Source organism: Catharus ustulatus, chromosome 1 (genome assembly GCF_009819885.2).
Source record: "Catharus ustulatus isolate bCatUst1 chromosome 1, bCatUst1.pri.v2, whole genome shotgun sequence".
In the NCBI taxonomy this organism is placed as follows: domain Eukaryota; kingdom Metazoa; phylum Chordata; class Aves; order Passeriformes; family Turdidae; genus Catharus; species Catharus ustulatus.
The window spans coordinates 64564371-64587441 of record NC_046221.1 but is presented as its reverse complement, the minus strand read 5'-3'; the positions used below and the strand labels follow the sequence as shown (position 1 = coordinate 64587441).

General features: G+C 36.8%; 1 protein-coding gene across 3 annotated transcripts in view; it reads left to right on the top strand.

The window, feature by feature from the left end:
* The window catches only part of CDKAL1 (CDK5 regulatory subunit associated protein 1 like 1), a 393288-nt gene that overhangs the window by 217935 nt on the left and 152282 nt on the right, over nt 1-23071 (top strand). For all 3 annotated transcript variants that reach the window (XM_033061554.2, XM_033061574.2, XM_033061564.2), the window contains exon 10: nt 21729-21895. In XM_033061554.2, the coding sequence (XP_032917445.1) occupies nt 21729-21895 (167 nt within the window). The remainder of the gene's footprint in view (nt 1-21728; nt 21896-23071) is intronic.

Sequence of the window (23071 nt, the reverse complement as noted above, 5' to 3'; positions counted from 1 at the left end):
GACACCAAGGAGGATGTGCTAATGATGGAGGAAGATACCAATAGCAGGGCAGTTTTGGAGTCACTTTTACTCCCTTGGAAGTGCTTACATCTTAAGGTTTGGCTCAAATTTAGAAATTTCATTTATTTCTCTGAAAAGTTATGTGTATATTAGGTTTACAATTTTACCTGTCAACCTTTTTTTTCCATTGATGTGAGTATAATGTATTTTTGTTGTTGTTTTTGTTTTTACTTAAGGCCTTGTGTTTTTTCTTTCATATTCTTTTAAATGATATATTGGATGTTTTCAAGCTTCCGAAACACATAGATAATAAATTAGGTTTGAATTCACATCTAAGAAAAATTATTTCCATAGAAAATTGAGGGAGAAATTTCTTATTCATGAAATTTAAACTGTAATTCTAGCATTGTTTGGCCATGTTGCTATAATATATTCACTGTAAAAACTAGAAGCTGTGTAAATAAGTGAGTGGCAGTTGCCCCAGGCAGAAATTTTTACTGATTCAATGAGATAAAAGTAATTAAGAAACATGTAGACTGATGGGTAATTAAATCCATGGGAAGCGTTTTGTAACTAATTACTACGTTCTAATCACAGATTGCTTTCTATTTGTCAAGGTAAGTGTATATAATTACACAGTTCCCATTTTCTTTCATCTAAAATCATCTCAGTTGGATGAGTATTTTTTAAGCAAGCCCAGACCTCTTAGTTTTTGGCAGCTCTTTTTCCTTGGAATAAAACAAAGTGGTGATCATCTTATTGCCTGGATCCAGGTGGCACAGTTGTCTGCACTTAGCACTGCTGCTCTCTGCCACGCTTGCATCTCCTTGTGCTCTGTGACACTTCATCCTCTTTGCTTTTGGTGTTCCTACTCTGTTTAGATGCCTAATGACATTCTGGTACACATCACTTGACTGAATTGAAACTCCAGTGTTTAGGCATCCAAATTGCGTGTCTTTGTCTCAGCTTTTCAAGTGCAAATGTTTTAATACTTCAAATAAAAAAGGTTTCCTTCTGTTAAGAAGAGATACCGTTTAGATAAAGCTTTGTAAGTGCATGCTCAGGCAGAGCTCAGCTGCCTGTTTTCCTAATGTGACATTTCAGTTTCTCTTTCAGTTGAGTTATGTTTTCAGCCTGACAAGGTGTTTGAAGAAAATACAACTCCATATATCTATACTTGGGGTTCCCCAGTATGTCTCACCAAAGCTCACATTTCCTCTGAATTGAGACCAAAACCTGCAATATAGAGGATATGAAAATCAGTCTTTGATGTCAGTCTTTGATGTTCAGTACACTGTCTTTTGTTATAAAATCATGGATTCATCTATAATCATTTAACTTGGCATTTTCTCCCGCCTCGTTTACACCTTGACTGGTGACTGAAGTAAGTATCATGAAGAAGTGTTGCTCTGTTGTGTCAGGGAACTGCCAAAAATGCTCAGTAAGCTTGTTCTGCTTTTCTCCAGTGGTGACCAGTACTGGATACTTTGGGAACAGTGAAAGAAGCAGGGCAGCTCCAGGTGAGGCTCAGCTTAAGCCTTTAATATCCTCCCGACTTCATGGGCCCTTCTATGTCAGAGACTGAAGTCGGAAAATCATCTTTAATAGCCTCTTCTTCATAAATTTTCTTACAGACTCTTACAGTTCCAGTCCCTGCAGCAGCCCATAGCAATGAGTTCCATATTTTCTGTTTGCAATAATCAATTTTTTTACTTAAAGCTTTTGCCCAAGACACTCATTGGTTCTATTTAGTTATGGAATCTGAGATACTGGAAATAGGTGCATGGTCATTTTCCTGATGATCTTCTTGGAAAGGTCATGGTTTTGTAGATTATGTTGTATTCTCCTTCACCTCTGTCATTCTCAAACTGAACTGTGGATTATCTGGTCTGTTTTTTTGTCTGCTTTATTAAAGTCTTCTTTATGATTACTTCTATGAAGAAATGCCACGATAGAATTCAGAATTTTGAAATGCCAAGAGTGTGTGAAAAGGCATAGCATTAGCTTCCTTTAGTTTTTTATTCTCTTTATTCAGTGTTAACATTCTGCTAAATTTTTTTTTTGGTTGGTATTAAGTAGTTTGATAATGGTTTCAAAAATTATCTAGAGAAAAATTTAGCATCCTTATCCAGGCTGCGCTACATAATTTTGAGCTTTTTTTTTTTTTTTTTGGTGGTATGTTACTTTGTGTTTATCTGCACAGGCTTTCATTGGCTGGATTATTATTATTGACCCTTAGTTCATTATCAGCTCTTCAAGTTGTTACAACAAATTTAGTTTTGACTTCCTGAGCACAATTTTATACCACCACAAATTTTTCTTGTGTTCCTCTTTCACAATTTTTTCGGATTGTTTGTCTCTTGAACACACCATTCCATGTACAAATGTGGTAATTTCTGTCTATTGTAAAAGCTGGCAAATTATTTCTAACACTTGCTTCCTATCTGTAGCAAGGCAATCCACAGGAGGCATCAGTCCTTCTATCCATGAGATACTACTTTCTCTACAAGTTATTGGTGAAGGACATTTGAGAGCTGTTTGGAAATCCATATGCACTGTTTTGCCTATATGCTAACTGAATTATGGAAAAAGTTTAATAAACATATGAATTCACATAAGCATAAGGATTAACACTGGCATAAATACAAACTGCCCTTAATGTGGCAGGGAGTTCTATTAAGAATTTAGATAGAATGGTACCAGAATAAAATGCTCACCTTCATATAACATGCAGTTTGGGGCTCAAAGGTATTTAATCGCTTATGCTTTAAATTCTTCATAGTATTTTTAATACTTAATTTTAAGTAATTACTTTAAATACTTAAGATGCATTTTTTATGCGGAATGTTTTTGCAATACATCAATTTTTAAAACAAGCCACAGTGAAACTTGGTAGGGGTTGCACTTTTGCATCAGGAATGGAGAAGTTAAATATCACTCACATCCTTCTGAATAGTGCAGGTCTGATTTGATTTGCACCATCCTAGGCTTGAACTTGGAATTGTAGCTATTACAGAGCTTTCTCTAGATCCATGTTATCAAATTTGTGTGTGTAATGAAAAGTACTTTGCAGCACCACCTGTGGCAGCTGAAATTTTGTGGACCATAAGTTGAACACAGTATCTACTTCTATAATAACTGAAAAGCTACTGAGCTGATCTTGAGAAATGAGGTGATTTAAGGGGAAGGAAACCCTAAAATGAACAGGCAAAAGGTGAAGTTTTTTTTCAAAGCTAACAGAAGCTTGAAGTGAGCTCCCGGAGACAGCTTCAGTCTCCTCCCACTCTTGGCCCTTTGTACTGGCTCCTTTACTGCCCCTCTGCTAGGATGATGCACTGTGTGGCTGCTCTGTGAACATCTGGAGAGCTAGGATTGCAATAGCCTTATGAGGATGCAGACAGATTAGGTTTAGTCATTGTTAGTCAATTAATTTCTTTATCCTTCTCACTGCAGGATGGAAGAGAAGAGAAATAGGTGGCTGGAGAAAAGTTGTGACTATTTAAGATGCCATGCCGTTCTTCTTTGCTTTGTTTTCATCATCTTTTGCCCCTGGATACCTCTTCTCATTCTTTCTAAGCAGCAGTTTACATCGGTCAGTGTCAGGACTGTCCACTGTCAAATGCTCTTCCTTCCAACTACTTTTTCTGATTACATTGCTTTCATTACTGATGGGCCAAACAGGAGGCCATGTAGAAAACCTGTTTTCAGCAGAAAACTTAGCAATTAAGAAAGAAGGTGAGGGTGGGGGGGAACAAGGGAAAAATAAAAAAGGCTTGTCTCCTCAGCTTGCTTTTTGATTTTGTGCAAGATAAGTAGAGGACATAAACCTGCAGCATATAGGGGTGTGAGACCACTGTAGCTCCAATAGAGATCCTTTTAAGATTCTTGTGGGATGAGACCCTTAGAAGAAAAACAAGGACTAGGAAGAAGCAGAACAGGTTTGGCAAGGGAAGTAGACTTGATAGTCAGGCTTTGTCTGCAAAGAAGTGCTCATGTTTGATGAAGAGATATCTACTGAGACTTAACTTTAGGATGCAATGCTGAAACTGATGTGTCATAATTTCAGTCTGTAGAGGTGGCTTAGAAGGGAGAAGGAAAAGTAATCACCTGAAATAATTGCTTCAGACAAATCTGACTTCTGAGAGCTATCGCTCCAGTGTCCAAAATGGTGATATAAGAGTGTGATTTCCAGAGAAGATGCATTGGGTTGATGTTTATACAGTACCTGGCACTGGTTAGAGTCATATGTATTCCTACCACGCTAGAACTAATTATGGTAAGAAGAAAACTCATCTACCAACTATTTAATTATAGAAGACTTGAGATGAAGGACACTCTTTAAAAAAGCACTTTATTTTCTTATTCCTAACATACATTAATGATTTGAAATAAAAAATTGCATGTCCATTGGGTGACATAGCCATGAAGTGTTTTCAGTTTAAAAGGGAGCTAATTAAGTGTTCTTTCTAGGATAAGATGAATATTATTTATTAACTGAGATCATTCAGGCATCAACAAATAATGCTAGCATTACAGAGTGTGATATGATTCTTTTTAAAGAACCATTTTTAAAGAAATGAAATTAAATATGACCAGACTACTTGCGCAGTTGCAGTGTAAGCACACAATCTAGCTTGAAATAAGCCACCTTTTTTTTTTTTTTCCCCTAGTATTTTAACTTCAGCCCATCATTTTATTTTTCAAGTTTCTCCAGTAGATTTTTTTTCCTTTAAATAAATGTCTGGTATAGCTGTTGCAAGCCAGGTCATTGGACATGTCCAAGCAAAAAGAATAATGCAGGATGTATGCACTGGTTTGTATTATTCCTTTAAATTATGACTTTGTTTAGAACTTCATATAGGCAGCAAATTGGTGATATATAAGCCATCAAAAACCTTTCAGGCTTCTAGTCTCCTCTAAATTGGATTGTATTCAAGTTAATCTGAGATGAAATGCATTATTGCCTTTACATGGAGTCCTCCAGTCCCTCATGTTTCATAAATCTGAGAACAAGAAATTAATCCAGTAGTTGCAGCTGTAGTGAAGCTGTTTATATTTTCTCACACTGCCTTAAACAATACTAATTTCCTCATCCTGACTCTTGTGCAATTATGGAGAAATAACAGTGTTTTAATTTATTTTACAGAATTCAAGCACACATTTTAATTAATAATATTTGAATGCTTCGGATTAGAAACTAGTGAGTGGCCCTAAAGATCAGATGCTTAGATGAACTGCCTTTTTCCTATGGAATAGAGAGGCAGATGCTGAAAATTTGAGATGTCAGTAGAGATCCTTTAGTATAGAAATAACTTCAGCCATTCTTTCAATGTATTTATTCCGTGGCTAGATGAGTTCAATCCTTATAAACCATGTAAATTTGCTTTTCTGTAGTAAGGTCCTTCAGAAACTTTGTGCTTTGTTTTACTTTTACAGTGCTGGTGTGTTGAATTGTGAATGCACTTGTGTTTTTTAGAATATATGTTCATTGGGAAACAAAACTTTGGAACAAAAACATACATCCTATTGTTTCTCTTCACTGTTCAAGGTGGGCTAAATAACAAGACACTTGTGTTCTTTTCCTGACAGATATTTAGGTGGTCCTAAATCTTCCTATTAAATAATTGGAACTGCAAAAAATTCTTTACTGGCAGTCCGCACCTTGGCTAATTGGTGCTGAGGATGTCACTAGTCAGATCCAAGGACTTCCTGCTGCTGGTTTCCCAAGTTACAAATCAGAATTAGCTGCTGACAGCCAGCCAAATAACTTCAGCAAATACTTAGGACAATGGGCACTGAAAAGCACCAAGTCTGTGAAGTAAGTCAGTGGTTTATAGACACTGAAGCATTCCTGAGGATCTCTTAAGCTGAGCCACATGGTGCTCAACTAGGAAGTTGATTGATGGTTTTACAAAGAAAAAAAATGTTTATGAAAGAATGCTTTTCTTACAGATTATCCTGCATTAATATATATCTGATGTGCCTGGCAATGTTTCAGCAATTGGATCTTTGCCAAACCTTGACACTTCTGCAAGACACAATGGAGTTTGTCTAGCAGCACAAAGCTTTTTGTTTTATGATCCTGTTTTTAATGAGGCAGACACTTTCATAAGAATTATCCTCCTCTAAATCAGTAACACTTGTACATTGTGATCCTTACATGTTAAATTGTTTATCCAGGCTAAAGTAGAGTCCATTTTTGCAAATTTTTGCTTCTTATCCAGAATTTCTGTCTTACTATATAATTCTGTTTCAGTGGTTGGATTAAACGAAAAAGATAGCAGAAGGTCTCATGTGAAGCCGAAGAATTATAGACTGCATAGAAAATGTTCTAGCAAGGTTCACTGTTCATATATCCCAAAAATATGCTCAGAGGTGTTTAAATGCCTTTGTAAAGACCAGTGCTCAACAACATCAGTGGGAGCTGGGAATGCATTTGTAGATCTGTCTGTAGTAATTTCACAGAACTAGACAAAAGTTAGTTATTAAATATCTTTATTCGACTTATTTGCAAGTTAACTTCTTTTGTGCAATTTGTGCTGTTAAAATTTCGTATTTTCTGTACTGTTCTTTAGTGGGAAAAAAATCATTAATGTGCAGTGGAGAGAATTATTACATCCTTCCTCTCAATCTGAGAAGGCAGCAGAACTTAGGAATTCTGAAACTACTGTACTAGAAATTGGTCAGGCTATGGTTCCCTTATGTTAAATTTATAACTAAGGCTTGGAACAAAAAAATTATTTTACTTTGAAATTTGAGTTACGTCTAGCCTCCCTAACGTCACTTGTGAATGATTTTTTTAGGCCAAAATGTCTTCGAATGATTCAAAATGATTGAAAAGATGTGTGTGCTTTCTTTTATGAGAGAAGCTTTAACAAACCATCATTGAGGCTGAATTATTTCTCATTACTAGCAGAGAGTGGTTCATTTAAATTGCATTTAAGGTCATCGACAGGGCATGTTGAAGGGGAGGAAAGAGAGGAGATATGCATTGTGGTTAAATGTGTTGGAACAGACCTGCAAAATAAAATAGAGACTGTCAGATAGTCTCAATATTTGTTCTGTCATGCATAGAAACATACACAGAGAGAATATGCAGAAAAACTATTGCTCCAGTGGCTTGCATTCAAGCATATGGTTTGATGAATTGCTTGGAGCCTTGGTGATAAAGAATATTAACAACCTGAAGACGGCAAATCATTTAACTGCCCCATACTATTGATTATTGTCACATACTGTTCTTTAGGCTTAAGTAGAAGTAAATGAAAGTATTTGCACAAGTGATTATAATTACAAGTTGCAAATCCTTGTGAATCTGTACTTTTATTTACGGAATGCTTGTGATATTTTTTTGAAGACCAGCTTTTTTGTCATGTGATACAGGCTACTTTATAAAGTTTGATGCCCTGTGATGATGACAGACTTCTCCACTAGTATGAACCCCACTTTTTTTCTTGTGTGATATTCCAGGCTGGTGGCTATACCCAAATAAACTGAGAGGCAATCCTGCCTGCTTTCCCTTGAAGTGGAACATGTGACTGGGGAATGCTTCTCTGGCTGGTTACTGTTGTTCGTTAAACTTGTGGGAACTTACTGTTGTTGAGATTTCTATTTTCCTGCCAAATTTAATAGAAATTGGTCAATGAATTCAGAAGTCACTGTAATGATACAAGCACAACATGATCATGGAAGCCTTATTTTCTTAGGTATCCTGATTAAAGCTGTATTTCTTAAATACAAGCTTAAGGAGTCTGAGTCCACATTGGAGACTTGAGTAGGGGGATTCATTTAATATTATTAGGATATGCTAACTCAATTCTTAGTAAAAGCGAAAGAGAAGTTCTAAAAAAATAGAAGCTGAATGTTGTCCATTTTTTTATTCCTGAAACCTGCTCTGATTCATTTAAAGTAATTTTTCATAAGTAAGAGTGGCATCAAAATTCCTGTTTGAATAGTAACTCTAAACCTAAACGAATGAGGGAAAACTTCATAGTAATCCCAGGATGACTGGATATTTTGTTCAGCTGGAGGAAAGGAATGCATTTCTTTTGAAAATTTTCTTTTAAGAGGTTTTAGTTTATTTTTCTGTGCCAATCTGTAGTTAAGACTCTGGTGTTATTGAATACAGCCAGTTTTGCTCGTTTCTCTAATTTGTGTTTGTGTTCATATGTTCACACTCAGTCTTAAAAGGCTTCTTTCCCATGGCTGAGTCTCAAGCAGTATGGGCTGAGATATTACATGTGTCTAGATCTTCTCTATAGGTTTCAGGGAAGTGTTTTCATCCTGTGCATCACTTTAGGGTTTATGCTTGTATGTTTCATTATATTCTGTGATCTGTGTTTAGGATTTATAGCATCCTTTTAATTTTTGTTTGAAAGCAGCACTTGAAATAGGTAATTGCTCTCATTATTTTACTAGAGGATGTGGACAGAAGAGAGGAAATATTAGAAGGAATCTTTCTGAAAATATGGTAAATTCACAAGGCCACTTTATTTCCATGTCTACTAAGCAATTGTCTCTGTTCGTACAAGAACAGGTAAAGGTATATAACACAATGTAAGTTGCAGCCGAATTGTTGTTGGTGTTGCATAGGGACAAAAAGATGTCTTATGCTACAAATTAAGAGTTACTGTAAGCTCTTTATTAGATTATTTGGATTTTACAGCACATGACCCAAGGCTAAAGTTCATGTTTGTAACAAAAAATTATTGACAATCAAGATATGCTATTTAAGAAAATGACATTTCTCCCATTTCTGAAACAGACTAAAACCAGACCTTTCATTAGGTTTCTTCTTTTTATTCTAGCATTGCTAAGCTTGTGGCATCTGTAGAAATGACAAATGGTGTATGAACATGCAGCAAGTTTCTTCTGCCGCAGAGCAGACTATTTTATAGCACACATTTTAATTTTTTGGGGTTGGATATTTTTGGATATTGATGACTTTGTAGGATATTTTCTGTATTTTATTTCTTTATTCAACTTAGTGATCTGCATTTTGCATTTTTAGTAAAAGTATTCTACAAAATGTCCCATCTATCATTATCAGAAAACATAAAGATATGCAAAAAAGTTCTTCTTTATATCATATTTCTTTCAGAAAAAAATGAGAAACATTTTGGAATAGCATTTGTGTTTGATTTGTGATTCCTCTAGAAAGTTTGGGTTGGAATTATTTTCAAGGCTCACAGGGATCTGAAAGACAATTATTCTTTAAGTTCCTCTAAAAATAATGTAGTTGTGGAATTCTGATGCTTGATTGCAATCCTATGATTACATGGATCAATCAGTCATCAATAGGCAGTAGTAATATTGCTCTAAGACATGAAAGGCTGACTATTTTACATTTTTATAAAACTTCTTACACGTGTCCATCCTCATTAACAGAACTGATGCTGCATGGAAGAGTCTTTCTTCAACTTAATTTTCCCCTTTCCATTGAAACTTTCGGCATGCAGTGGCCATGGGCAAGAGCACCATCCCAGACAAACTGCAGCCCTCGCCCTGTAACGCCTGGGATGTTCTGCATGTTCCTCTCCCAGGGACATGTCCTTGTAGCTACATGTGAACACCTCAGCCAGGCTTTGGAACCTGGCCCTTTGCTCCCTGCTCCGCTCCTTTCTAAATCAAATACACATTCTCTCCGTGGTCACTTATAAACTGGAGCTTCCACAGGTTGGATGAATCTCCTAAAACTGAACTCCCCATTAAATGATGGAAACAACTCCTGATAGAAAAGCCATCATGGGAAACAAAAGACAACAAAGAACAAGTAACAGCAGCATAATTCTTCAACTCTTATAACTGCTGTGCAGAGATTTGAAATGCTATTGCTTGGTTTGAAGGGAAATGTGATCTCCTATGGTTAGGGGTATTTGAGACAAGTGTGTTATCTTTTTCATCAAGATTTCCCTACTCATGGGTTTCTAACAGTTAATGCAGCTGAGCAGCTGTTCTAAGATTTGCAAAGTTTGATATCTTAATATTTTTTCTCCTCAAGTTTCATTGTTGGGCTGTGTCTTAGAGCTGAATAAAGGCTCCAAAGGTGTGAGTAAGAAGTCTAAGGAACACATTTCAGAAGATTTTAAATTAAGACAAAGGTAAACTTGTGTAACACTTGTAGACTTGTGTTACCAAGTGTTTGAATAAAAAATACTTTAAAAATGGCTGTTCTGGATTGTTTCAATAATCTTTTTAAGGGTTTCTTTCCTAGTGTCATCTGTTTGGTGGGGTTTTCTAATAGGTGGAATAATAAACTTATTCTGAGTGACTAGGATCTTGTTTGAATTCTAGCCTTTAAAATACTGAGTAATTTCACTCTCAATAGTCTTTTGTTGACCGTTCATGGATAGAAGCTCATCTCTTTTTAATTAGATTTAATTCATGTTCCTATGTTGTCATATAATAAATTAATCAAAAGGTAAATTATTGTTTAGATTGAGATCTCTATGAGTATTAATCTGTTTGGGAAAAATACGTTAATATCCTTCAAAACCCTTGAATGATTTCTCTTTGACCTCCCTGTGGACATCTCCAACACATTTTAATTGCATTCTGCTGATGATATATTTTGGCGGTCTATCATTGAATACTTAAATTTAGATTAAGATGGCTACACACCATGAAGGCTTTGAATACTCTGTGAGAATTCAGTGGATATAATTAAAGAACTCAAATGATTTAGAACTAGGAAAGGAATACTATTAGTGCAATGCAAACATTCCTCTTTTTTGGTCAAATGGACCCATTTAGAGTTGCAGAGGCAATACTCTTCATTTGGGAAAATATTTTAAGTAACAGTGAACATTAAAAGAGAGGTTTCTCTTTTAATGAAAATCAGGAATCAGGGAATTGCAATGTTATTTCTGTCTGTAAACTTTCTAATTTGTAATGCATATTTTCCTGACAATTATTTTTCTCATTTTAAGAAAAGCAAAAAACAAACAAACAAACAAAAAACAAAAAGCAACCCCCCAAAACAAAAAAAAAAACCAAACCAAAAAAAAACCCAAAAAACCCTAGAAATTATACACTCACCTTTGTTTTGCTACTTAGTGACTCGCTAAGGAACTGTTTTAGCTTATAGCCAGGTGCAGCAAGCTTGGCTTACCTGTAGATACAGGCCATAATGAATGAATGGTATTATCTATACAGTCGAGATAAAGTAACTTTAGATAAGGGTTATTATCCCAGAAATGGTATTTACCCTTCTGTATTGCTGGAATCCCCTAAGTGCATTCCATATTTAGCTGACCACCTTGCCCTTGAACATACTGACTCTTTTCCCTGCTTTCTTGTCTTCTAGGATACATCAGTTTGATTCTTGATTCTTGAGCTATTTTCACACTTTATACAAAGAATACTTACACAAAGAATATTCTTATCCCTAGGATTCAGGATTTCCACATAAATTGAGGAATTGATGAAAAACAAAGCAAAATAAACCTTTCTTTATTAAAGTATTTCTGTATTCTGTATTGCCATTTGAGGTTTACAGTATTATATCTTGGCTCATAACTTTGTGTGAAACAAAGCATTTAACACCTTTTTAGTTGTCCCTTATGAGAGTACTCTTTTCTGAGTTATTGGGTTCTTTTGTGATTAGAACATGAAACGTTTTAAAAGATGTCTCCCTTAGTCTTATTATATGTCACAGAACAAAGATTATTTATATATTTTTGTTAGCTTTTCAGTCAAAGAATGACGTAAGCTATCTCCTTTCTTTGATTACATTTTTGAAATTTAAACATTTTACTGTAACCCAACTTATTTCAACTAATTTTCAGCTAATTTTTAAAATATCATCAGTAAATGCCCAAAAAGGGTTTTCTTTCTCCTCTTGCTGTTCATCTATTTGAAAAAGTAAAAGGAAAAAAAAAAATAAATAGGACTACAGGATTCAGCTCTTGAAAATGCAAGAAATTTGAGCAGAAGAATGCTCTGTGGAGGATGAAATTTCATGTCAAATACTTGCAGCACACCCTGGCAGCTTGCGTGCAAGCTCCTGTTGTAGAATCCTGTTGTAGAAGTTCTAAGCCATTCTCTTTCTGTAGAAGTTTATATGATGACAAACTCAGATTCAGAGAGTTAATTTAGCTTGGCTACAAACATTTGTAATGATTGAAACTTGGTATGCCATGCTACTTCCCAAGAATTAATCATTTTCCGTGAAAACATGTTGTTTAAATTAATCCAAACTCATTAGCACTACAGAGATGGATACTCAGTAAAAAGCCTCCATTAATTAGCGCTGCATCCTGTAATATGCCTACAGCTCGTGACCATTTCCTTGAATTTGTGCAGTGTGTGACCCTTTGCATCTGATATTCATCTACAGCAGAACGATAGCCCATGTTTTGGGTTTATAGCAGCGAGCGTATGTTATAATGAGTGGCACGTTACTCTCTTTTTCCCAATGAATTCCAAAGTCATAAACAAGATTTCTCGTATACCTCATTTTCAATTCAGAGCTCCATGCAGGTTTTTCATTTGTGTTTTGACAATAGGCATAGCAATAAGAAATTTTGTTTCTCCAGTTTTAACGTTTATGGAAATTTTGCTCTTTGTCTTTTCAGTAGCTAAAGAGTATTTGTGTTGGGTGCTGGTCTGACCTTTCTGGTGGGGGGTCGAATATCCTCTGCCTGCTTGTAGTACCAGGACAACATGAGCATATCAGTATTTCACAGTGTATTTGTGAGGCATAGAGTACAGAACAATAATCCCATGCTTCAGAAAACTGTATTTCTGTATGCTGTGTACAGGGGTGCAGAACAATTCTAAACTCATGCCTTGTCTGTGTTTCTGAAATTGCTTTCCTTCATGTTTAAGTCTCTTTTTGCAAATCTGTTCCCTATAGTCGCCCAGTCCTTTATACTTTGTTTTTATCATTGCCTATCATTGAACTTGCTCCTTGAATAATGTTATTGGTTCAGCAAAGAACTAATTAGCATCAGGCAATTATGTCCCTGATCATTAATACACATGAGACTTTTACCCTGTTAACTCAGACAATTATGTCCACTGGCTCTGAAAACCATAGAATTCTGGTAGTATGTCTCTATATGGAATGGCAAATTTTTAGTTCTGTCTCTTTTCAGCTGGCAAGTATAATGATTAAGTGGATTTATTTTTTTCATTCTTTCATTTGCGCAAGAGCTAACCTTCAAAATAGGCCATTGTGTACATAACACACATGCCTGGAAATAGGAGGGTCACAGGCAGGTGACCAATAGAAAAAGCACTGACCTCTCTCTTAAAGAACAATTTCCTCAGACTGAAAAACAGAACCGACTCATGAAATTCAACTATGCACTTTTCCCTCCAATTTTAAAAAAATCTTTTCTTCCCCTTTCTCTTCAAACTGGCTGCAAACCCCAATTTATCATCATGATGTATGGTATCATTAATCCTCCTTGAAAGCAAGATGCATAATGCTGTAGTGTTGGCACTGAGCAAACTTCAGCAGCCTGACTGTCTTCACGCCCCTTTGAGTCTCTCTTGTTCTAGCAGAATGAAACTGGACTCGTAATAAGATTAGCTATCATGCTGTTTGCAGCAGCAAGTGACCTATTATCCTGTTCCCTTTCCTTCCCCTCCTTCCTCTCCCCTCTGCTAACGCACTGCAGCTACAAAACGAGCGAGACAGGGCTGCTGGTTTATGCTCTAGCAGTGAGCTGTTAGGAACAGAGGGCCCTATAGGGGTAGAATGACCTCTTTTGTAAGCAAGGACAAGAGTTTGCTTTGTGGGAGAGAGAAACCTTTTATGCTTTCTTTGGTATTTAATGATTAGTTGGCTCTATCTGCTGCATGCTTTTTATCGGGAACTCTCACACTTTTTTTTTTAATGCCATAGGAAGAAGGAATAATTTATATGAAACTTTTTACAAGCCTTCTGTTACAAGCTTTCTTATTCCTTGTTTTGAAAAACTTCTATCAATATAGTAGGAGAAATGAGTAAAATAAACTATGATATAAATTGTAGAACTGCTAATCCCTGCAACAGTCACAGGTAGTGAACTTCCTTTGTGAGTGCCCTGATGGCAAAGCGTTTTCTTCAGAAGGAGCAGTTCTGGTGCTGAGACTTTCATGTGATGGATTTAGATAATTAAGCAAATTCAGTCAACCCATATTCTAAATGGTTTCATTAGTTTCATTTCTCAGGTGCATGACTTCGGAAGAGTAAAATTTGGAAGAAGTCTATTTGAAGCTTCCACTTTCTTAATCACAGAAGATAAAATTGAAAGCTGCTCTAAGTCCTGTGGCTATTAGGTTCTTCTATCAGACTTCACATCTAAATATAAAGCAGATGGTAGAGGATCATTACCTAAAACTTAGGTGTTACTAAGGAGTAGATGGGTAGCTGGGCCAGAGCTCTTAGTTTCAGTATGGAGTTGTTCTTGTAAAATCTCCAAAGTAAGCCTAAAGATTGGTGTGAAAGGTGGTAGTAGAAGTATGTGCATATGTTGTGGTATTGGAGAGGATGGAGAGAGTTTTTAACTTGTGCAAAACCACAGTGTTTTGTTATTCTAACTTAAAAGTAATTAGGAGGGTTCTTGTTCCTAATGCTTGTTTGTGTTTTTTTACTGTGGTTCAGCTCTGATTAGATTTTGTAAATTACATAAAATAACACAAAAATATGAATGTATTTCAGGGGGAAAAATATATAAAACATAAATTTAAAAAATGTATTAGTACATTTTTACTGAAGTAGAACCAAGCTGTTTCCTGAACTAATTTGTATTCTGCTTGATAAGGTATTTCTTCAGCTCTTTTCCATCAAAATTAATTTAAGTTCTGATTGCAACTTAGTATGTAAGTAAGAGAGAGAGACGGTATGTTTTACTTTTTGAAAATATAACTTAATCTAAGCAAAATCCATAATGTGTTCCATAATTTTGAAAAAGCAATTGCTGAAAGAGTTAAGGGGGGCCAAGGTCCAAACAATTTTTCTATTTTGTGGTTTGTGTATATAGCCCAAACTTTTTTGCATGAGTTTGCAGGATCAGGAATTCTTTGTAAGTACCTATGTCACGTCTGTAGTAAATGATCCTTTAAATCAAGTTCCTGTTATGGCTTCAGAGGGTCTGAGAATTTCATACCATGAATATACACTAATGTACAGCATTTTTATATAAATACATGAGAACTTTAATCATTTGTTAGAGTAAACATTTACTGAAATATGTTGGCAAGGAGAAAGAAAAAATGTCTTTAATTTCATTACTAAGCATGGTAGACAACACAGCTGAACAGAATCTTCCAAAGTGATACTGTTCAGTGTTCTGCTTTTAAAATTACATGTTGCTCCTACGTAGGTGAAATTATCTCAGTCAGTATAACTTGGTCTTTAACTTTGTGTTAATTTTGAAACATTTGTTCTCAAAAATATGTAGACCACAAAGGTTACTGTGTTCGTTTAGTAAGCACTCTAATATATGTGTCATCATAGTAGCAGCCACAGCTGCTTTAAAGGCTTGTACTGAACTAAGCACTTGCAGAACACAGCTCTAGTTTGTGTAACTGCAGACTGACATCCAGAAGGAATAGAAATAATCCTGCCATGAGAGGCATCCAAGTGTGCTGGCTGATGTCACCATGAGGCTGTTCTCCCTCATCATTCAAGGGACATGACAGCCAGGGGAGATTCCTGATGACTGGAGGAGGGGGCAATGCCACCCTGCTCTCCAGAAAGAGCAAGAAGGGAGAAGTGGGGAACTACAGTGCAATTGAACATTATTGTGTATGGGGCAAACACTCCCAGAAGCCGTGTCGTGGTGCAGGAAGGGCAAGAGTGCTTGGGAACACTTGGTATAGGATTACCAACAACAAACCATGTGACAGGCCTGAGTAACTTTTCAGATGGGATGTCTGGCTTTGTGGAGGATAGGAAGGCAGTGGAGGTGTTTTGAGGTGGGTTGTTCTGGGGTTTTTTGGGGTGGTGGGATGTTGTTTGTTTTTTGGTTTTGGGGTTTTGGGGTGGAGTTGTATTTTTTGTTTTCTTTTGGCATTTTCTCTTTTGTTTAGGTGCAGTTTCTTTGGTTTTGTTTACCTCAAGTTTATCTATGACTTCAGCATAGTTCTTAATGTCCTTAGAGTGGTGAGGTATAAATTGGATTACTGGATGGTGAGAAGGTAAAGGAATTTATTGGACTGTCAGGTTCCCAGAGTGGCAACCATAGTATAATGTCTAGATGGCAGTTACTAAGGGTATTTTGGAGCCAGTATTTCAAGTCTTTAATAACAAGGTTATTAAAATTAGGATATTAAATGATATTAAAATTGTTATTTTTAAAATTAGAGGAGTACTTGACTGGCTGCAGGGTACAGCTAATATTGCAAGGGACCTCAGCTGCCTGGAGAAATGGAATTACTGTAACTTCATGAAGTTCAACAAAGGCAGGTAAAATGTCCCAAATCTAGGATGAAATAATACCATGCTGCATCATGGATGTGGAGAGCTGACTATCTGGGAAGCAGCTTTGCAGCCTTTGGAGTTCCTCTGGGAAAGCTGGTGCACATGAGTCAGCAGTGGAACCTCTCTGCAATTGCCAGCTGTGCCCCAGCTGCTGTTGGAGAGTGCAGCCGCAGGCCCCAGGGAGTGACTGGTGCCTTGGACTTGGCAATTGTGAGATGTCACAGAGAGTGCTCTGTCCATTTCTGGGTGCCTCAGGACAAGGCTGACACACTGCAGCAATTCAGCAGAGGGACAGTGAAATGATCAGGAGGACGGAGCACATAATAGACAAGAAATGGATTTGTGAAAAGAAAGCTAAGAGGAGTTATTATTGCTGCTTATTACTGCCTAATGAGACAGTACAGGGAAGACAGAGCCAGACTGTCTTGAAGTCAGACAGGTCTCGCAGAGGTAGGATGATAGGTAACAAGTTGGACAAGTTGGAACACAGCAAATTGCAATTAGGTGCAAATAAAAATATTTTACCCTTAGGGTGATCAAATATTGAAACGGATTGCCCATAGTGGCTGGGGTATTGCTGTTCTTGGAAACATTCAGAGCACAACTGCAATTGTAGTAGATCAGCCCACATTCATGATGTTGTTCTGATCTTGTTCTCCTGTTTGTGGCAATAATTAAGAAAACAGAAGTGGACAACCATCTTCCATGTCCTTAAGACTGTCCAGAAGGGTAAAGAAGTAGGTATTTTAAAAATAGGAAATACTTCTGAGCATTAATAAAGATCCTGCAGAAATTCAGGCTGTGAGACAGTTTGTACAGATTGTGTCGTGAGCAGAACTGCAGCCCTGCATTTATCTGTACGATACAGTGCTGAGCCATAAGTTGACCTGCACTTTACAAAATACAGAAAAAACATTGATCCTTTAGGTCACAGCCTGACAGCTTGCCTCTTTCAGCAGCCCTGAACCTAGACCTGTCTTTTTTACTTCAATCTATTTGCATCACCTGCTTGCCAGGTTCGCTGCATTCTCTAATTGTGACATGAGTAACTATCTGAATAACTAGGGTTCGTACAGGATTGTGTCCAGCTCCATTCTTTCTGTCTTCCAGAAGCCCTGTATATATCCAGATGAAATAAGGACAAGGGTTTCTTGGTGAACCAGAAATGAATCCTTCCAAATCCCCCTTAGCATCAGTGAGTTATTCCCAGTTTGATTTTTCTCTTTCAGGGAAGTCCCTGCAATGGGACTAATGCATGTGATAGACCTGTCTTAAGGGGACACTTGAATGAGGGTGAATCAATGCTTGCAGAGTACCTCAGAATTACAGGAGGAAACTGATCCCTCCACATCTCAGTTCCTGTTTAAACTTGCATTATATCGATGTTGGTGCGGTGATCTGCTATATGCACAGTTCTTCACAATTTCCCAGTTAAGGCACTGATCCAGCACATACATCAAGTATGTAAATGGTTCCTGTAAAATCCATGCTGAATAAATAAGGAGAAATTGAAATTCTCAAATAATTGAAGAGAAAATAAAGTAGGCTAAGCTCATTCTGAGCAATCAATTTGATGTTTGCTAAGCCTTTATCTTTGGCCATCTTTTTTTTTTTTGCTTTTAAAGAATTCTAAGATTGTGATGAGGAATGGTCAGATTGACTGTCCTCCAGTCTGCAAGACACAAACATTTATGTGAGACCTCCCCTTGGCAGATGGTCTTTCAGATTTCTGTGGTGCATTGGGAGAGGTATTTCTAAGGTCTGTGCAGCACTGCAGGCTGCCTTAAGAATTCACTGTTGAAGAAGGAATCACAAGGAGGTCAGGCAGTTATTGATAAGCATATGTGGGCTACTGAGAAGGTCAGAGTCAGGGGCCTCCCACTGAGGCAGCCTGCAGAGGATTGTTCTGTTGGAAAAGCCACTCTGGTTCATGTTAAAAAATCTGCCAGGAAAGAGAAGAGCAAGAAGGAGAGGAAAAGAAAAATCAGAAGGATTTGGGGATTTAATTTCATTTGTACAGTCAGTTATCAAATACAAGAATTTCACTGGGATTGGTGTCCAATGTTTTAACATCTTCAGATATTTTTGTAGATTGAAATAAATTAATTTTTCTGATGGAGTACACTTCAGTTTAAAGGATGTTTGCTACTACTGAAAACAGTGTTTACAGTAGTGATGTGAAGATAAAGCTAAATAAAAGTGCCTACAGTTTTTTATTCAAGAAATTAATAATTTTAAGTGGTCTCTAAGCCAGGAATGCACATATCGTGTGAAAGTGATAGATGTAGGATTTCTTATCTCCTTTATGATAAGGATTGCTTACCCCACAGAAATTAAATTAAAATCTATGTCAGATAATCTGCAATGAGTATTTTTTATATTGAGACATGTGAGAAGGAATAGGCTGAGAACTTCCTTCATTTGCTTGGACCTATTCTTTTTCCAACACTTTTCATTCTCAGTAATCTCCAGTTACAGCAGAGCAGAGATCAGAGGCCAGCTGTTAAGGTTTCTCTTTTCTGCTGGATAGTGATGGCAGAGTGAGAAATAAAACAAGAGCTGTGACCAAAGGCAGTCTTGTAATTACTTGGATATAACGATAATTGGCCTTAATACTGTAACAAATGCTCTGAGTTTGCACATCTGAAGTCTGCAGTTTGGATCAATTTTCTTGTTTACAAAATCAGCTTGCCTTTATTAGCACCAGAATTGCCCAGTAACAGAGTGGTGAATGATCGAATGAAGTTCACTGCAAAAGAAAGGAAAAAAATTCTGTACACGGTTAGACAGTAGATTTAAATAGGTTCCTGTGGAGGGCTGGAGTTTGGAGGGGAACTGGATGGAGTGAAAATAGGAAGTGTTGACTGACTTCATTAATACTGTTTGAGAGGTCTATTGTTTTCTCCTCTTACCTGGTGTAAGTTTAGGCTCCTAAACTGAGGATACAAAGGATTTTTTAAAAAGGCCCAAAATCAGTTGACACAAAACCTCTATCACACACAGTTATGTACAAAGTTGATTTTCCTGATGATCCTACTTGTAAATATTTGTCATTCACAGTAGCTTTCAGTATTTGAAGATCCATTTTGTCAACCTGAAATTGGGACGTGAACTTTTTCATAAAATGCAGGTGTTCTTTCCCTTCCCCCCCAAATAAGACTATATCCTTAGGTGTCTCAGCATGAATTATTCCCATTGCTTGTTGTTCAACACCCTGGTCGGAGAGCAGATGAGACAGTTATTCCTGCTGTTGCTGATTTACAATTACAGCTGCTTCCTCTTCTTGTGATTTAATTTGAAGTTTCAGCCCACCAGGGGGCTAATGGTCCCCACCTATGCAGCTTTAAAAGCTCACTGTTGTTTTCCACCGGAATGTTATTTCCATTCATAGCCAGTGATTTTTATTTTTTTTTCCTCAGTAACTGTGAGGCAGTGTTCCATTAGCCATTTTCATGAAAAAAAGGAAAAAGGAAATCCAACCCAAAAGCCCATGCAAATCTTTAGATTGAAAGCTTGCAAATGAGAATTACTCTGTTACAGTAGAAACTCAGCAAATCAAGAAGTTTTATAGTGTTGCTATGACTATTGGAGACTCATATAAAGAAACACAAGCTAAACAAAGCAGTACCTTATCAATCATTCAGATTCCTAATATTTCTCTTCTTTTTAACATGCAGCATATAAAATTCACTTCTTTCTTCATGTGTTTCAGGAAAATGTAGGGCAGGCGGCAAACCCAAGAGTCTGTTTCATGGTGGGTATTGCCTGTGGTGAGATGAATTCCAAAAACATTAGCAAATGCACTGAGATCCACTGTGTGGTTGTGTCTTGCAGGCAGATTCTGCACAGGGAGCTCAGTTTGAGTGTGACTACAAACTTGTGACTGCAAATGGTCAACCAAAGAGCCCTTAGTACTTCAGGAATGCTTTACACCAGACTTCCCTCAAGATCCAAATCGTACATTCTCCCTCACTAACCTATTCTTGAAGCAGAACTTAAGAAGTAGTAAATTTTCCAGTTAACCTTAAATTTTAAAGCATTTTTCATTCTAAGTAATAAATTACCTTGAAAACATTTCTGTGCCAACAGGATTAACTTTGATGCTCAGCGTGGCTTGCTCTCTGCTATTATTGTTCCAGTGTGAATTAAAGAGTAGCAGTTTCAAATTTATATTTTCTAAAGCATTTGGTTTTCTGGGTTTGTTGCTTTTTATGTGATTAAAGTTTGTGCATGTGTTTAATTTTTCCTCATTTGAGTATAAATTTGTAACATAAACATTTATGTTTCACGATACATTCTCTGCTGGCCCAAAAAGTGCTTTGATGAATTACGCACCTTCTAGTGTTTGATTATTTCTTTTACCAGTTCACGATTGGTTTTAGAAGTTTATCTCTTCACTGAGTTAATGGTATCTTATCTTGCTATGAATCACAGGTGTTTTCTTCACAGACATGCTGTTTTCAATGGCTTATTTCTTGCTTTGGGGTGGTAAGGAAAGGGAGAGGGATTGCATTGCAAAAGGCATGAAAGCTGATCAGAGTGGCAGAAGTGGCTGCGTGAAACCTCAATGCTTTTAACTATTATTAAAGAGTGGTACAATCTTTCCCCTGTTTGAGTAGGAGGATATTATTACCAAATATCAGTGTTCAAGGTTGCTATTTACAATATAAATCAAATGGACTACTTCCTAAGGCTCTGATTGATGGAAAATGAAGCATTAACTGCCAGGAAACAGGTTTTCTCTGTTATCACTTAGTTGTGCAGTGGTCAGTAACCTTTTCAATACTACCTTAATATTGCTTTGCTAATTGTATAATTTAAAGAATACAAGATTTTAATAGTTACGTCAGGAGGAATGTTAATCACAGTGCTTTACAGCTGGTTTTGCTCACTGGAAGCTTACCAGTTAATAAGCTAACTACTGTAATAGCCATTAGTGCAAACTCTGCTTGGGTGATGTCTCTTGCGGTGTTTAATGAATTAGGCTCAAAAAATAAAACAAGAGTATTAAACTTGTCTGACTTGCTGTAGAGGCAGCACAGAATTAGTCATTGGCTGTGAATGTTAATCACTCCACAGCAATGATAATTTACAGCATTGTTGTAGCACTCTTGTGCTCATAAAATGAACTTAATAACCCACTGCTACCCATGGGATAAGCCTTCCTTCTCCTTCCCTCCCCTTTGCAATTGAATACCCAGTCTGGCTGCATAATAGCCATGTGAAATACTGCATTTAAAAGAGTGAGCAGCTGTATGATAAAATAAACAGCTCTAAAACAGATTTGTTAATTATCTCTTTCTTTTATTCACAGAGGGTGTTTGTGAGATATGGCTGACCAGTGAAGACACAGGGGCTTATGGCAGAGACATTGGCACAGACCTCCCCACGCTTCTGTGGAAGCTGGTTGAAGTTATTCCTGAGGGAGCTATGCTGAGGCTTGGCATGACAAACCCTCCCTATATTTTAGAGCATCTGGAGGTAAGGAAGAAAAGGAATCATTTATATGCCAACATGGACATTCATTGAGTGAGTCAGCATGGAACCTTGTGTGAAGTGTCTTTCATTTTAAGCAGTAGCTTAAAAACATAATAGACTTAAAATACATTTACAAAATTAGCCTAACAGTGTTAAACCATTTGCCTGACACAACAAGTTATTGAGATAATAAGATACTCAAGTAATTTTGGAATTACAATATTACTGAGATCTCTGACATGTAGGACTTTATTGCAGTGATGTTCATTGTGTGTATGTCTAGTGTTTCCAAAAACCAAAAGAAATGTCATTTCCAAGTGATGGACTATGGGATTGACTTTTTCATCCTGCTGCACCTCAGACACATTTCCAGAAATACTATATGGTGTTCTCACTCAGTGATGCATTTGTTATCCTATTTTTAGCCTGTTTAGAGCTTCCATGATAAGAAATAGAAATGTAAGTGCATATCTGTGCTTTAAATAAATGTAACAAAGCAGTTCAGTGAAATTAGAAGTATGTAACAGTGTGAGTATGAAAGAGTAGCCTATTCATGCAGAGGAGGGAGTGAGAATTTCTTCTGAAATGTAGGTTAGTTTTGATGGATTCTGTCACCAAATGAATTTATTGAAATTCCTAGGAACTGTCCACAAAATGAATGTAACTGTAAAGAAGAGGAAAAAGGAGGGGAGGATGTAGTTGAAGGTAAATTTTGTGCATGTGTACCCATTTAAGTAGCTGGTATCCACGCTGCTTTCCCAAAGATAAGATAACATGAATAGTTGCACTTGTGTTTTCTTGAGATGTCAAGGACAGTGTTTTCTCATCAGAGTGCTATAACTGCACCCTTGCCTATTGTTGAAGCATGTCGGCTAGAGAAATCTCATCTTGGTAGGAATAAGCAGGTTTTCGGTTCACCAACTAAAAAATTTGAACTGCAGAAAATTGCAAGAAATTTCCTGGGTTGTTATTCTTTGGTTTAGGATACACTTCACTAAGAGAGAGTTTTAAGTCAGCATACTGAATAGGAACATTTAGGAAGTGGTGCGATCGTGTTTTTGTGAACTTTGCATTGTGTCTGGGACTCTCATATCTACCACAAGCTTTTCTTCTTTATTTTTTTTTATTTTTTATTTTAGCATTCTTCAGCATCTTGTACAAAAACAAATGAAGCTTTTA